The following is an 18484-nucleotide window of genomic DNA, read 5'->3' on the forward strand; positions in this document are numbered from 1 at the left end:
GTTGATTGTCACCCAGCTTTTCCTGGAACAGACATCATTAAGAAACGGCTAAATAGAGTGTTCAGCAATATGACGGAAGATGTTGTCGTGCTGCACTATAGTAAAATCACATGGCCTTTGCCCCTTCCCGGTGAGGGGCTTCAGTACACCCCCCAACTGCATTCCCCCCCAACCCGCCAACCAACACTTGCAGCCATGTTTTTTTATTATTATCTCTGGATGCACAGGGATAGAGCCCCCAAAATATTGCACTTCTCTTGATAAAACTCTTTTTGCCTACAGCCACCACTAGGGGGAGCTCACTGCATAGGGATTAATATAGTTCTCTTTGAAATCTATGAAATCCATATTCAATGAGCTCCCTCTAGTGGTGGTAGAAAGAATTTTAGGAGAGGTTATTCATATTTTATAAAGTATCACTAGGATATGCCATCACTTTATGATCGGTGGAGGTCCGACCGCTGGGAATCTTGATAAAGAAGGGGGTGCAGCACTGATTTAGCTCACGCACTGTTTTTTTCTTGCACAGCAATGACCCGTCCACCCTTTGCTGAACAGTTCGTTACATTGTGTTCATTGATGCTTATTGGGTTTGCTGCTCTTTACCTGAAGAACATATTATAATGTGCAGGTCTCCGGGTTATTGACCTGTAATGTGCTGGGTGGATGTCGAGAACCTGGAATAAAACCCGCTGGAGATATTCACTTTTCCATGTCTCTTCCAGGGTGAAGTGCCGGTGTCCAAGAGGAAGTGGCCCGCGGGGGAGAAGATCATGTTCACTCTGGTTTCCGTGCCTCATGGAAACGATATTGCATCTCTCTTTGAGTTGGATGCCACCACCCTACAGAGAGCTGATTGCCTGGTGCCAAGGTAATGCTTGTAGGACCAGGACGCTGGGAGCTACAGAGGAATAGTGGTCTCTGTGTATGGCTGATACAGATACTCATGGCTGATACAGATACTCATGGCTGATGGTCATACAGTGCACCTAACTACTGCCACCATACAGCGCACCCAACTACTGCCACCATAGAGTACACAGAACTACTGCCACCATACAGTGCACCTAACTACTGCCACCATACAGTGCACCTAACTACTGCCACCATACAGTGCACCTAACTACTGCCACCATACAGTGCACCTAACTACTGCCACCATACAGTGCACCTAACTACTGGCACCATACAGCGCACCCAACTACTGCCACCATAGCGTACACAGAACTACTGCCACCATAGCGTACACAGAACTACTGCCACCATAGCGTACACAGAACTACTGCCACCATACAGCGCACCTAACTACTGCCACCATACAGTGCAACTAACTACTGCCACCATAGAGTACACAGAACTACTGCCACCATACAGTGCACCCAACTACTGCCACCATAGAGTACACAGAACTACTGCCACCATACAGTGCACCTAACTACTGCCACCATACAGTGCACCTAACTACTGCCACCATACAGTGCACCTAACTACTGCCACCATACAGCGCACCCAACTACTGCCACCATAGAGTACACAGAACTACTGCCACCATAGCGTACACAGAACTACTGCCACCATAGCGTACACAGAACTACTGCCACCATACAGCGCACCTAACTACTGCCACCATACAGTGCAACTAACTACTGCCACCATACAGCGCACCTAACTACTGCCACCATACAGCGCACCTAACTACTGCCACCATACAGCGCACCCAACTACTGCCACCATACAGCGCACCTAACTCCTGCCACCATACAGCGCACCTAACTACTGCCACCACACAGTGCACCTAACTACTGCCACCATACAGCGCACCTAACTACTGCCACCATACAGCGCACCTAACTACTGCCACCATACAGCGCACCAAACTACTGCCACCATACAGCGCACCTAACTACTGCCACCATACAGCGCACCTAACTACTGCCACCATACAGCGCACCTAACTACTGCCACCATACAGCGCACCTAACTACTGCCACCATACAGCGCACCTAACTACTGCCACCATAGAGCACACCGAACTACTGCCACCATACAGCGCACCTAACTACTGCCACCATACAGCGCACCTAACTACTGCCACCATACAGCGCACCTAACTACTGCCACCATACAGCGCACCTAACTACTGCCACCATACAGCGCACCTAACTACTGCCACCATACAGCGCACCTAACTACTGCCACCATACAGCGCACCTAACTGCTGCCACCATACAGCGCACCTAACTGCTGCCACCATACAGCGCACCTAACTGCTGCCACCATACAGCGCACCTAACTGCTGCCACCATACAGCGCACCTAACTACTGCCACCATACAGTGCACCTAACTACTGCCATCATACAGCGCACCTAACTACTGCCACCATAGAGTACACAGAACTACTGCCACCATACAGCGCACCTAACTACTGCCACCATACAGTGCACCTAACTACTGCCACCATACAGTGCACCTAACTGCTGCCACCATACAGTGCACCTAACTGCTGCCACCATACAGTGCACCCAACTACTGCCACCATACAGCGCACCTAACTACTGCCACCATACAGCGCACCTAACTCCTGCCACCATACAGCGCACCTAACTACTGCCACCATACAGCGCACCTAACTACTGCCACCATACAGCGCACCTAACTACTGCCACCATACAGTGCACCTAACTGCTGCCACCATACAGTGCACCCTACTGCTGCCACCATACAGCGCACCTAACTACTGCCACCATACAGCGCACCTAACTACTGCCACCATACAGCGCACCTAACTCCTGCCACCATACAGCGCACCTAACTACTGCCACCATACAGCGCACCCAACTACTGCCACCATAGAGTACACAGAACTACTGCCACCATACAGCGCACCTAACTACTGCCACCATACAGCGCACCTAACTACTGCCACCATACAGTGCACCTAACTACTGCCACCATACAGTGCACCTAACTACTGCCACCATACAGCGCACCTAACTGCTGCCACCATACAGCGCACCCAACTACTGCCACCATACAGTGCACCCAACTACTGCCACCATACAGTGCACCTAACTACTGCCACCATACAGCGCACCTAACTACTGCCACCATACAGTGCACATAAGTAACACCTATCTATCTATCTCCTATCTATCTATCTATCTATCTATCTCATATCTATCTATCTATCTATCTATCTATCTATCTATCTATCTATCTATCTATCTCATATCTATCTCATATCTATCTATCTATCTATCTATCTATCTATCTATCTATCTATCTATCTATCTATCTATCTATCTCATATCTATCTATCTATCTATCTATCTATCTATCTATCTATCTATCTATCTATCTATCTATCTATCTATCTATCTATCTATCTATCTATCTATCTATCTCATATCTATCTCATATCTATCTCATATCTATCTATCTCATATCTATCTATCTCATATCTATCTATCTCATATCTATCTATCTATCTATCTCATATCTATCTATCTCATATCTATCTATCTATCTATCTATCTATCTATCTATCTATCTATCTATCTATCTGATATCTATCTATCTGATATCTATCTATCTATCTATCTATCTATCTATCTATCTATCTATCTATCTATCTATCTATCTATCTATCTATCTCATATCTATCTATCTATCTATCTATCTATCTCATATCTTTCCCTATTTAATTGCCCTCCTAATTTTTATTTATTTTCTACTAACATTCTACCTAATTGACTTTGTCTACAGGAACTCGTATGTTCGGCTGAGACATTTATGTACGAACACTTGGGTAACCAGCACTAGTATACCCATTGATGCGGACGAGGAGAGGCCGGTTATGCTGAAGGTACGGATCATGTCACGGTTATTTCCTAGGTTGCCGGCCGGTCGAGCATCTTTATCTTCATATGAGAAGTGAATCTATAACTCTTTATCGTTCTTCCAGGGACTCACAACTGATCATTAGTATCTGAATGTTTTTGTCAAATGATGTACGAGAGATGAAAAGTGTAGGAATGACCTTGTCACACCGTGAAGATGGGATTATTATTTTATTAACATTATTATTATGGTTATTATTGTGTTCATTATTTTATTATTATTTATTATGTTTTTCATTATTAGATTTAATAATTTTTTATTTTATATTTAATTTTAGCGTTATTTTTTGTATTAATTACTATTATTATTGTTGTTGTTACAATTTTCATCAGTTCAGTTGATTTTTATTACAGATCAAATTTTTTTTTTCTCTATTTGCCAGATTGGAACCTGTCAGACAAAGGAGGACAAAGAAGCATTTGCCATCATTTCTGTCCCACTGTCCGAGGTGCGGGATTTGGATTTTGCGAACGACGCCAATAAAGTTTTAGCATCTACGGTTAAGAAGTTGGAATATGGAACCATCACGCAGAATGAGCGGAGGTCAGATATCCTGCTGGAGTTGACCATGAATGAAAATATTTCTGAAACATTATATCGAAGCCCTACTCCGCCCAAGTCCTATAAACTCTGTGTGCTCATGTCTTCCTGATCTCAATATTTCAATTGTTAGAGCAGAAGTTTGTTCTCCGGAGCAGCGTTTCCTATTGTAACCGAGAACAGGAAGTTCCCAGCATTGTCAGACATTTTTAAATTATACAACTGATTCTTGTTGTCACCCAGTCACCTACATACACATTTTTGATATGAGTAATCCTCTAGTCAACCGATATTTAGGGTTTTTTCACGGAAATCTGCATTGATGACCCATCCTTAGGATGTTTAATTGGTCCAACCCCACCAGCAAACGAAAGGTTCCAGCGAGTGTCAAAAACATTAAAGGTGCTACGACTTTGTCTGTCCCCTTTGCCCGCAGGGGTGGACCCCACTGAACACACATCGATGGTCTATCCTAAGGAAAGGTCATCCATGTGCATGCCCAGAAAACTACTTTTAAAGGTGTGGATCAGGATTAGAAACACATAGCTGCTTTCTTGAAGTGAAGCTGCAATACCACACACAACCTGTGGACAGGTGTGGCGCTGTTTTTGGAAGAAAGCAGAATTTGTTTGTAATCCTTGAGAACCCCTTAAAACTAGATCTGTATGGGGAATATTGACTGTGAATATTGTTAACGTTTCTCTCTTTCAGGTTCGTTACTAAACTTCTAGAAGATCTGATTTTCTTTGTGGCCGGAGTTCCTAATAACGGGCAGGAAGTGCTGGAAGTTGTAGTCACCAAACCCAACCGGGAGAGACAAAAGTTGATGAGGGAGCAGAATATTTTAGCACAGGTGAAAGGAGCGCAGGACTGCGGTACTGAGAATAAGAAGGAGCGCTTTTCCTTTTTGCTCACAATTATTTTTCCTCCATTTTTGGGTTAACAGATTTTTGGCATCTTGAAGGCGCCATTCAAGGACAAGGCTGGTGAAGGCTCCATGCTTCGCCTCGAAGATCTGGGAGACCAGAGATACGCCCCATACAAGTATATCCTGCGGCTATGCTATCGGGTCCTGAGACACTCCCAACAAGACTATCGCAAGAACCAGGTGAGTGCAAGGATCAGCTCAGCAGGGAAACCAACCAATCTCAAGAATAGGGGTGCCCTTGTCCCTGTTGACCGTTCTATGGCCATCCCCATTAAAGTCAAAGGGAGATCCGGAAACGGCTAGGTGAACAATGTTCAACTCTGGCAGCGGGGACCAGGCAACCCCATTATCTGTATCATTTGGGTCAGTGATTGGACCCTCTCAATGATACTGGATATGCCATAAGTCATTCACAGGAGAACCCCTATAACCATGTCTTATAGACCAGTCACATCCAGAGCTGCCTTCAAAATTCTGCTGCTTGATTCTTAGTCCTGAGCTCACATGTTCTATGAGATTCCTGCTGGTTCAGAGTCTGCACAGAGCTTGTTCTGCTGAATTGTGTTCTGGAAAGTGTAGTCTTCACACCAGGCGGCACTGTGAAATAATCCGATGTAGAAAACATGAATGAATATCCCAGAATGCATTGCAGCTGAGTTCTGTACATTATTTCAGCTAACCTGCTAGTTCTTTGTTCCGTCAGTACATTACTGATCGATTCCAAGCAGTGACCGGTAGAATTTTGAATTCAGCTCTGGTGGTATCTGGAGTAAGACATAATGTAACTCAAGTACATTACAGAATGTATTATTCTCCAGAGCGGCATTCATAATTCTGCAGATTTCGGAGCTGAAATCTTCCTACATTCCCTGCTTTCTAAGTGTTTACATAGAGCTTGCTTTAGTAATTTGCATTCTGGGAAATGTTGATATTACACCAGGAGCTGTACAGTCATCTGATCTGGGTAAAAGGAATTGCCGCAGGCATTATAGAAGCAAAGCTAAGCTATTAGGGGTGTATATTTCGACAAGCTTGCTGACTATTTTCAATAACACAGCAGAATAGTGAGTGCAGCTCTGGAGTATAATGCAGGGTGTAACTCAGGATCAGTACTGGATAAGTAATGTAATGTATGTACACAGTGACTCCACCAGCAGAATAGTGAGTGCAGCTCTGGAGTATAATACAGGATATAGCTCAGGATCAGTACAGGATAAGTAATGTATGTACACAGTGACTTCACCAGCAGAATAGTGAGTGCAGCTCTGGAGTATAATACAGGATGTAACTCAGGATCAGTACAGGATAAGTAATGTATGTACACAGTGACTCCACCAGCAGAATAGCGAGTGCAGCTCTGGAGTGTAATACAGGATGTAACTCAGGATCAGTACAGGATAAGTAATGTAATGTATGTACACAGTGACTCCACCAGCAGAATAGTGAGTGCAGCTCTGGAGTATAATACAGGATGTAACTCAGGATCAGTACAGGATAAGTAATGTAATGTATGTACACAGTGACTACACCAGCAGAATAGTGAGTGCAGCTCTGGAGTATAATACAGGATGTAACTCAGGATCAGTACAGGATAAGTAATGTAATGTATGTACACAGTGACCCCCACCAGCAGAATAGTGAGTGCAGCTCTGGAGTATAATACAGGATGTAACTCAGGGTCAGTACAGGATAAGTAATGTATGTACACAGTGACTCCACCAGCAGACTAGTGAGTGCAGCTCTGGAGTATAATACAGGATGTAACTCAGGATCAGTACAGGATAAGTAATGTAATGTATGTACACAGTGACTCCACCAGCAGAATAGTGAGTGCAGCTCTGGAGTATAATACAGGATGTAACTCAGGATCAGTACAGGATAAGTAATGTAATGTATGTACACAGTGACTCCACCAGCAGAATAGTGAGTGCAGCTCTGGAGTATAATTCAGGATGTAACGCAGTATCAGTACACGATATGTAATGTCTTCATACAAACTTACTACAATTCATCTCTGTTTGGCCAGTGCTTTTTTTCCCCTCAGTCATGTGTCTCTCATAACTTTATTATACTGACATCAATAGAACAGCCTTCTCTCTATACTAGTTTACTTTGTTGCCCTCTGGGCCTAAGCTGTAACTTTTGCTGTAGTCTTTGATAACAAGGGGCTGCTCGCTGTGTGGGGGGCAGTGGATTGTTTGGGTGTACTGCTCCTTTCAGACACTGACACAATATCTCATATGTCTGCATCTAGGAATACATCGCAAAGCATTTCTGCGTCATGCAGTCACAGATCGGATACGATATACTAGCGGAAGACACAATCACAGCTCTGCTACACAATAACCGCAAACTACTGGAAAAACACATCACCGCCAAAGAGATCGAGACTTTTGTCAATTTATTAAGACGGAACAGAGAACCCAGGTCAGTGATCCTGCAGCTAATAATAACCGCGTATAATGGAGGCGACCGTTCCATACGCAATGCTATATCGTGTGTTGGTATCATATGTAACTGTAAACGTATCAGTGTCCTGTATCACATTATCACTGTATAGAAATTTCTGTTTTCACTATGCAGATTCCTGGATTATTTGTCAGATTTGTGTGTATCTAACACGACTGCAATCCCTGTGACTCAAGAACTCATCTGCAAATTTATGCTGAGCCCAGGAAATGCTGATATTCTCATCCAGACCAAGTAGGTTTTATTCATTTGACAAGTGTCTTGTGTACATGCTTATCCATGTAAAAATAATATAACTACTATAATACTGCCCCCTCTATACAAGAATAAGACTACTATAATACTGCCTCCTATATACAAGAATATAACTACTATAATACTGCCCTCTATATACAAGAATATAACTACTATAATACTGCCCCTATATACAAGAATATAACTACTATAATACTGCCCCTATATACAAGAATATAACTACTATAATACTGCTCCTATATACAAGAATATAACTACTATAATACTGCTCCTATATACAAGAATATAACTACTATAATACTGCTCCTATATACAAGAATATAACTACTATAATACTGCCCCCTATATACAAGGATATTACTACTATAATACTGCCCCCTCTATACAAGAATAAGACTACTATAATACTGCCTCCTATATACAAGACTATAACTACTATAATACTGCCCTCTATATACAAGAATATAACTACTATAATACTGCTCCTATGTACAAGAATATAATTACTATAATACTGCCCCCTATATACAAGAATATAACTACTATAATACTGCCCCAATATACAAGAATATAACTACTATAATACTGCCCCTATATACAAGAATATAACTACTATAATACTGCCCCTATATACAAGAATATAACTACTATAATACTGCCCCCTATATACAAGAATATAACTACTATAAAACTGCCCCCTATATACAAGAATATAACTACTATAATACTGCTCCTATATACAAGAATATAACTACTATAATACTGCCCCTATATACAAGAATATAACTACTATAATACTGCCCCCATATACACTCCGCAGCGTTAATCCGCAGCGGTGCCGTTTGTCCATTGACTTACACTTTAATTTAGCAGTGTTCGTTTAGACTAGGCGTAAAATTCCGCTGCGGAGCATAGGCTGCGGAGCGGAATTTGGTGTCCGCAGCATGCTCTGTCTGTTGCGGAGCAGTGGCGGACTGGTTGCGGACTCATGGCGGAATTTCTCCATTGACTTCAATGGAGAGTCAAAATTCCGCAATGAAGTCCGCAGATCTTATGTGTGCTGCGGAGCGTATTGTTTTTACTACCATGACATTTCTTCATTCTGGCTGGACCTATGTATTTCTAGGTCTACAGCCAGACTGAGGAAGTCAATGGGGCTCCCGTAATGACGGGAGCGTTGCTAGGAGACGTCTGTAAATAGTCACTGTCCAGGGTGCTGAAAGAGTTACGCGATCGGCAGTAACTGTTTCTGCACCCGGGACAGTGACTACCGATCTCAATATACATGTATCTGTAAAAAAATAGATAAGTTCATACTTACCGAGAACTCCCTGCGTCTGTCTCCAGTCCGGCCTCCCAGGATGACGCTTCAGTCTAAGTGACGGCTGCAGCCAATCACAGGCCAAGCACAGGCTGCAGCGGTCACATGGACTGGAGCGTCATCCAGGGAGGTCGGGCTGGATGCCGAAAGAGGGACGCGTCACCAAGACAACGGGCGGTAAGTATGAATTTCTTTGACTTTCACTAGGGAAAGTGCTGTCCCTTCTCTCTATCCTGCACTGAATAGGGAGAAGGGAAGCACTTTTCCTGCAGTCCGCAGCGGCCAGTCCGCATCAATTTTCTGCACATATAACTACTACAATACTGCCCCCTATATACAAGAATATAACTACTATAATACTGCCTCCTATATACAAGAATATAACTACTATAATACTGCTCCCTATATACAAGAATATCACTACATATAATACTGCTCCTATATACAAGAATATAACTACTATAATACTGCCCTCTATATACAAGAATATAACTACTCTAATACTGCACCCTATATACAAGAATATAACTACTATAATACTGCCCCCTATATATAAGAATATAACTACTATAATACTGCCCCCTATATATAAGAATATAACTACTATAATACTGCCCCCTATAACAAGAATATAACTACTATAATACTGCACCCTATATACAAGAATATAACTACTATAATACTGCACCCTATATACAAGAATATAACTACTATAATACTGCCCCCTATATATAAGAATATAACTACTATAATACTGCCCCCTATATATAAGAATATAACTACTATAATACTTCCCCCTATATATAAGAATATAACTACTATAATACTGCCCCCTATATATAAGAATATAACTACTATAATACTGCCCCCTATATACAAGAATATAACTACTATAATACTGCCCCCTATATACAAGAATATAACTACTATAATACTGCCCCTATATACAAGAATATAACTACTATGATACTGCCCCTATATACAAGAATATAACTACTATAATACTGTCCCCTATATACAAGAATATAACTACTATAATACTGCTCCTATGTACAAGAATATAACTACTATAATACTGCTCCTATATACAAGAATATAACTACTATAATACTCCCCCTTATATACAAGAATATAACTACTATAATACTGCTCCTATATACAAGAATATAACTACTATAATACTGCCCCTTATATACAAGAATATAACAACTATAATACTGCTCCGATGTACAAGAATATAACTACTATAATACTGCTCCTATATACAAGAATAGAACTACTATAATACTGCCCCTATATACAAGAATATAACTACTATAATACTGCCCCTATATACAAGAATATAACTACTATAATACTGCCTCCTATATACAAGAATATAACTACTATAATACTGCTCCTATATATACAAGAATATAACTACTATAATACTGCCCCCTATATACAAGAATATAACTACTATAATACTGCCCCCTATATACAAGAAAATAGCTACTATAATACTGTCCCCTATATACAAGAATATAACTACTATAATACTGCCGCCTATATACAAGAATATAACTACTATAATACTGTTCCTATATACAAGAATATAACTACTATAATACTGCCCCTATATACAAGAATATAACTACTATAATACTGCCCCTATATTCAAGAATAGAACTACTATAATACTGCTCCTATGTACAAGAATATAACTACTATAATACTGCTCCTATATACAAGAATATAACTACTATAATACTGCCCCTTATATACAAGAATATAACTACTATAATACTGCTCCTATGTACAAGAATATAACTACTATAATACTGCCCCTTATATACAGGAATAGAACTACTATAATACTGCTCCCTATATACAAAAATATAACTACTATAATACTGCCCCCTATATACAAGAATATAACTACTATAATACTGCTCCTATATACAAGAATATAACTACTATAATACTGCCCCCTATGTACAAGAATATAACTACTATAATACTGCCCCCTATGTATAAGAATATAACTACTATAATACTGCCCCCTATATACAAGAATATAACTACTATAATACTGCTCCTATATACAAGAATATAACTACTATAATGCTGCCCCCTATATACAAGAATATAACTACTATAATACTGCTACTATATACAAGAATATAGCTACTATAATACTGCTCCCTATATACAAGAATATAACTACTATAATACTGCCCCCTATATACAAGAATATAACTACTATAATACTGCTCCTATATACAAGAATATAACTACTATAATGCTGCCCCTATATACAATAATATAACTACTATAATACTGCCCCTATATACAAGAATATAACTACTATAATACTGCCCCTATATACAAGAATATAACTACTATAATACTGCCCCTATATACAAGAATATAACTACTATTATACTGCTACTATATACAAGAATATAACTACTATAATACTGCTCCCTATATACAAGAATATAACTACTATAATACTGCTCCTATATACAAGAATATAACTACTCTAATACTGCCCCCTATATACAAGAATATAACTACTATAATACTGCCCCTTATATACAAGAATATAACTACTATAATACTACCCTCTATATACAAGAATATAACTACTATAATACTGCCCCCTATATACAGGAATATAACTACTATAATACTGCTCCTATATACAAGAATATAACTACTATAATACTGCCCCCTATATACAAGAATATAACTACTATAATGCTGCCTCCTATATACAAGACTATAACTACTATAATACTGCCCCATATACAATAATATAACTACTATAATACTGCCCCCTATATACAAGAATATAACTACTATAATACTACTCCTATATACAAGACTATAACTAATATAATACTGCCCCTATATACAAGAATATAACCACTATAATACTGCCTCCTATATACAAGAATATAACTACTATAATACTGCCCCCTATATACAAGAATATAACTACTATAATACTGCTCCTATATACAAGAATATAACTACTATAATACTGCTCCTATATACAAGAATATAACTACTATAATACTGCCCCCTATATACAAGAATATAACTACTATAATACTGCCTCCTATATACAAGAATATAACTACTATAATACTGCTCCTATATACAAGAATATAACTACTATAATACTGCCCCCTATATACAGGAATATAACTACTATAATACTGCCCCTATATACAAGAATATAACTACTATAATACTGCCTCCTATATACAGGAATATAACTACTATAATACTGCCCCTATATACAAGAATATAACTACTATAATACTGCCCCCTATATACAAGAATATAACACTATAATACTGCCCCCTATATACAAGAATATAACTACTATAATACTGCTCCTATATACAAGAATATAACTACTATAATACTGCCCCTATATACAAGAATATAACTACTATAATACTGCTCCTATATACAAGAATATAACTACTATAATACTGCCCCCTATATACAGGAATATAACTATTATAATACTGCCCCTATATACAAGAATATAACTACTATAATACTGCCTCCTATATACAGGAATATAACTACTATAATACTGCCCCTATATACAAGAATATAACTACTATAATACTGCCCCCTATATACAAGAATATAACTACTATAATACTGCCCCCTATATACAAGAATATAACTACTAAAATACTGCCCCTATATACAAGAATATAACTACTATAATACTGCCCCCTATGAAGCAGAATATAACTAATATAATACTGCCCCTATATACAAGAATATAACTACTATAATACTGCCCCCTATATACAAGAATATAACTACTATAATACTGCCCCTATATACAAGAATATAACTACTATAATACTGCCCCCTATATACAAGTATATAACTACTATAATACTGCCCCCTATATACAAGAATATATCTACTATAATACTGCTCCTATATACAAGAATATAACTACTATAATACTGCCCTATATATACTAGAATATATTTCCCGTATGGAAAATGACATCTTTGTGATAGTATTTGTAGATTGCTCCTGTTCTAGAGCTCACACGTCCGTCTCTTTCTTCCAGACTTGTCTCCATGCAGATGGATAACCCCTTGGAGTGCTCGGTGCTGTCAGACGACATTGATGAGGAGGAGGTTTGGTTATATTGGATCGACAGTAATAAGGAGCCGCACGGTAAAGCTATTCGACATCTCGCACAAGAGGCAAAGGAAGGAACCAAAATGGACCTAGAAGTCTTAACCTACTACAGGTGTGAACCAGTTTTCATCAATATCCTTGGAGCTCATGCATGTGGACACATTTCTTATACAGAGACCACCACTATCGGCAGCCTTTACTGCTCACATTGCAAAACTTTGGGACTAAGAATAATCAATTTAATATTTTTATTGCATTATGTCTTAGGACCACGCCCTAGACCTAACTCACTAAAGTAAATGTTTTTATGTAATGTCCCTTTAAGTGCCGTTTTCCTGCATTTTATTGATTATTCTTATCCTTCTGTTTCCCATGTTAAGGTATCAGTTGAACCTTTTTGCGCGAATGTGTCTGGACCGCCAGTATCTCGCCATCAACCAGATCTCCACGCAGTTGTCAGTGGATCTAATCCTGCGCTGTATGTCTGACGAGAACCTCCCGTATGATTTACGCGCCTCCTTCTGCCGCCTGATGCTGCACATACACGTGGACAGAGACCCCCAGGAAACCGTGGTCCCGGTGAAATATGCCAGGCTCTGGACAGAGATTCCTACACGGATCAGCATCCACGAGTGAGCGCTTGCTGGACTTTTTTCCCGTTTTCTCCTTGGAGGTCGTATGAAAACCAATGATTATCGTTCTCCCATCTATATTCGCAGCTATGACTCTTTTACCGACTCCTCCAGAGATGAGATGAAGAGGAAGTTCGCTCTCACGATGGAGTTTGTTGAAGAATATCTTAAAGAAGTGGTGACGCAGCCTTTCCCTTTTGGTGACAAGGAGAAAAATAAACTAACTTTTGAGGTAAAGGGTTCTTGCTGTGCTTAAAAGAAGCATTATTCTCCAGTCACATACCAAGCTGCATTCAGAATTCTGTTAGCTCTCAGGTTGTCTGTGCGCACCTCCCCTTGCTGCCTTCGGCTTGTTCATTGTCCGTTTAGAACATGCACTGTTGTATTCAGAATTCTGCTTGATTACTGTTAGCTCTCAGGTTGCAAAATTTTAAATGCATCTCCTTTTGATTCAGTATCTATGTACAACATGGGCTGCTGTAGTCAGGATTGTGCTGGATTACTGTTAGCTCTCAGGTTGCAGTACTTCAAACCTTTCTCTTTCTGGTTCAGGGTTTATACACCACAAGCAGTACTATATTCAAAATTCTGCTAGATTCCTGTTAGCTCTCAGGTTGCAGGATTTAGAAATTTTTCCTTCTGGTTTAGTGTCTATACACACCATGCAGTACTGTATTCAGAATTCTGCTAGATTACTGTTAGCTCTCATGTTAATTTTTTCCTTCTGGTTTAGTGTCTATACACACCATGCATTACTGTATTCAGAATTCTGCTAGATTACTGTTAGCTCTCAGGTTGCAGGATTTTAAATGTATCTCCTTCTGGTTCCGTATCTATCCATAACGTGGGCTGCTGTAGTCAGGATTGTGGCTGGATTCCTATTAGCTATTAGGTTGCAGGATTTAAAATTTTCCTACTGTTTCAGTGTTTATAAACACCATGCAGGGCTGTATTCAGGATTCTGCTGGATTCCTGTTAGCTCTCAGGTTGCAGTACTTCAAACCTTTCTCCTTCTGGCTCAGGGTCTATACACAACATGCACTACAGTATTCCAAATTCTGCTGGATTCCTGTTCGCTCTCAGGTTGCAGGATTTCAAATTTTCCTCTTGGTTTAGTGTCTATACAGACGATGCAGTGCTGTATTTAGAATTCTGCTGGATTCCTGTAAGCTTTTAGGTTGCAGAACTTCAAACCTTCATCCTTCTTGTTCAGGGTTTATACACAACATGCATTGCTGTATTCAGAATTCTGCTGGACTTCTGTTAACTCTCAGGTTGTAGGACCTCCCATCTCCCTGCTTACTCCTTCTGGTTCATTATCTATTCACAGCATGCACAGCTATATTCAGAATCCTGCTGGATTTCTGTTAGCTCTCAGATTGCAGGACCTCATGTTTCCTGCCTCCTGCTGGTTCGTGATCATGCACTGATGTGTTGTATTGTGAGAGATGTAGTGTTTCCTTTAGGCATTGTACATAGTAACGCTGTATTTTTAGCAAGCGCACTGTCGGATAATGACTTGCCACCATCAGTTTTCGGTAATAAACAGACAAGAGGGGGTTGTCACTACCAGGAATGAGCAAGAGACATTACAGCAGCTTGAGATGTTGGGATCCAATAATAAGTATTGGGATATGTGATTGTCCACTTATGAAAAATGACTCGGGAACCTTCCTGTTCTTCTGCAGGTGGTTCACTTGGCGCGTAATCTCATCTACTTTGGATTCTACAGCTTTAGTGAGCTCCTGCGACTCACCCGGACCCTGCTGGCCATCCTAGACATCGTCCAGAGCCCCATGTCCTCATACCTGGAGAGACTCAGCAGATTCCAGGATGGAGGTATCAAATAACCTCACATGAAGTATAGCAGTTACCAAGCGTCCGAATGAATGTCTTAGTTTCAGAATTTGGGGAGTAATACTGCCATAATACTGTGCGAATAATGGGGCCATACAATGCTTCAGTAATACCGCCACACCGTGTCAATAACTGGAACAACTGGAACACTCCCACACCGTGCCATAATAAGGCAACATAACAGTACCATAAAGTGCCTACATTATATTGCTATACTGTGCTCACATAATCGTGCCATGCAGTAGACCCGTAACACTCCCATACAGTGCCCACATAGTGCTGCCATAAACTGGTGTGAAACACATAACAATACCATACAGCACCCACATAATACTGCTATGCTATGCCCACATAATGGTGCCATACAGTAGACACATAACACTCAATTACAGTGCCCACACTTTTTCTGCCATATAGTGCCATACAACAACACATAACAGTCCCATACAGCACCCACATAATAACGCCATACAGTAGACACATAATAACGCCATACAGTAGACACATAATAACGCCATACAGTAGACACATAATAACGCCATACAGTAGACACATAATAACGCCATACAGTGGACATATAATAACGCCATACAGTAGACCCATAATAACGTCATACAGAGACACATAATAACACCATACAGTAGACACATAATAACGTCATACAGTAGACTCATAATAACACCATACAGTAGACACATAATAACGCCATACAGTGGACACATAATAACGCCATACAGTGGACACATAATAACGCCATACAGTAGACACATAATAACGCCATACAGTAGACACATAATAACGCCATACAGTAGACACATAATAACGCCATACAGTAGACATATAATAACACCATACAGTAGACACATAATAACGCCATACAGTAGACACATAATAACGCCATACAGTAGACACATAATAACGCCATACAGAGACACATAATAACGCCATACAGTAGACACATAATAACGCCATACAGTAGACACATAATAACGCCATACAGAGACACATAATAACGCCATACAGACACATAATAACGCCATACAGAGACACATAATAACGCCATACAGTAGACACATAATAACGCCATACAGAGACACATAATAACACCATACAGAGACACATAATAACACCATACAGAGACACATAATAACGCCATACAGTAGACACATAATAACGCCATACAGTAGACACATAACGCCATACAGTAGACACATAATAACGCCATACAGTAGACACATAATAACGCCATACAGAGACACATAATAACGCCATACAGTAGACACATAATAACGCCATACAGAGACACATAATAACACCATACAGAGACACATAATAACGCCATACAGAGACACATAATAACGCCATACAGTAGACACATAATAACGCCATACAGCACCCACATAATAACGGCATACAGTAGACACAACGCCATACAGTAGACACATAATAACGCCATACAGTAGACACATAATAACACCATACAGTAGACACATAATAACGCCATGCAGTAGACACATAATAACGCCATACAGTAGACACATAATAACGCCATACAGTAGACACATAATAACGCCATACAGTAGACACATAATAACGCCATACAGTAGACACATAATAACGCCATACAGTAGACACATAATAACGCCATACAGTGGACATATAATAACGCCATACAGTAGACCCATAATAACGTCATACAGAGACACATAATAACACCATACAGTAGACACATAATAACGCCATACAGAGACACATAATAACACCATACAGAGACACATAATAACGCCATACAATAGACACATAATAACGCCATACAGTAGACACATAATAACGCCATACAGTGGACACATAATAACGACATACAGTAGACACATAATAACTCCATACAGTAGACACATAATAACGCCATACAGTAGACACATAATAACGCCAAACAGAGACACATAATAACGCCATACAGAGACACATAATAACGCAATACAGCACCCACATAACGCCATACAGTAGACACATAATAACGCCATACAGTAGACACATAATAACGCCATACAGTAGACACATAATAACGCCATACAGCAGACGCATAATAACGCCATACAGTAGACGCATAATAACGGCATACAGAGACACATAATAACGACATACAGTAGACACATAATAACGCCATACAGAGACACATAATAACGCCATACAGTAGACACATAATAACGCCATACAGAGTCACATAATAACGACATACAGTAGACCCATAATAACACCATACAGTAGACACATAATAACGCCATACAGTAGACACATAATAACGCCATACAGACACATAATAACGCCATACAGTAGACACATAATAACGCCATACAGTAGACACATAATAACGCCATACAGCAGACACATAATAACGCCATACAGAGACA

General features: G+C 39.8%; 1 protein-coding gene across 3 annotated transcripts in view; it reads left to right on the forward strand.

Moving 5' to 3' along the window:
* The window catches only part of ITPR2 (inositol 1,4,5-trisphosphate receptor type 2), a 265480-nt gene that overhangs the window by 97986 nt on the left and 149010 nt on the right, over nt 1–18484 (forward strand). For all 3 annotated transcript variants that reach the window (XM_075855774.1, XM_075855775.1, XM_075855776.1), the window contains 11 exons: nt 726–871; nt 3767–3866; nt 4284–4444; nt 5153–5294; nt 5388–5549; nt 7624–7796; nt 7953–8072; nt 13511–13696; nt 13965–14216; nt 14304–14448; nt 15905–16055. In XM_075855774.1, the coding sequence (XP_075711889.1) occupies nt 726–871; nt 3767–3866; nt 4284–4444; nt 5153–5294; nt 5388–5549; nt 7624–7796; nt 7953–8072; nt 13511–13696; nt 13965–14216; nt 14304–14448; nt 15905–16055 (1738 nt within the window). The remainder of the gene's footprint in view (nt 1–725; nt 872–3766; nt 3867–4283; nt 4445–5152; nt 5295–5387; nt 5550–7623; nt 7797–7952; nt 8073–13510; nt 13697–13964; nt 14217–14303; nt 14449–15904; nt 16056–18484) is intronic.

Source organism: Rhinoderma darwinii, chromosome 3 (assembly GCF_050947455.1).
Source record: "Rhinoderma darwinii isolate aRhiDar2 chromosome 3, aRhiDar2.hap1, whole genome shotgun sequence".
Lineage (NCBI taxonomy): Eukaryota > Metazoa > Chordata > Amphibia > Anura > Rhinodermatidae > Rhinoderma > Rhinoderma darwinii.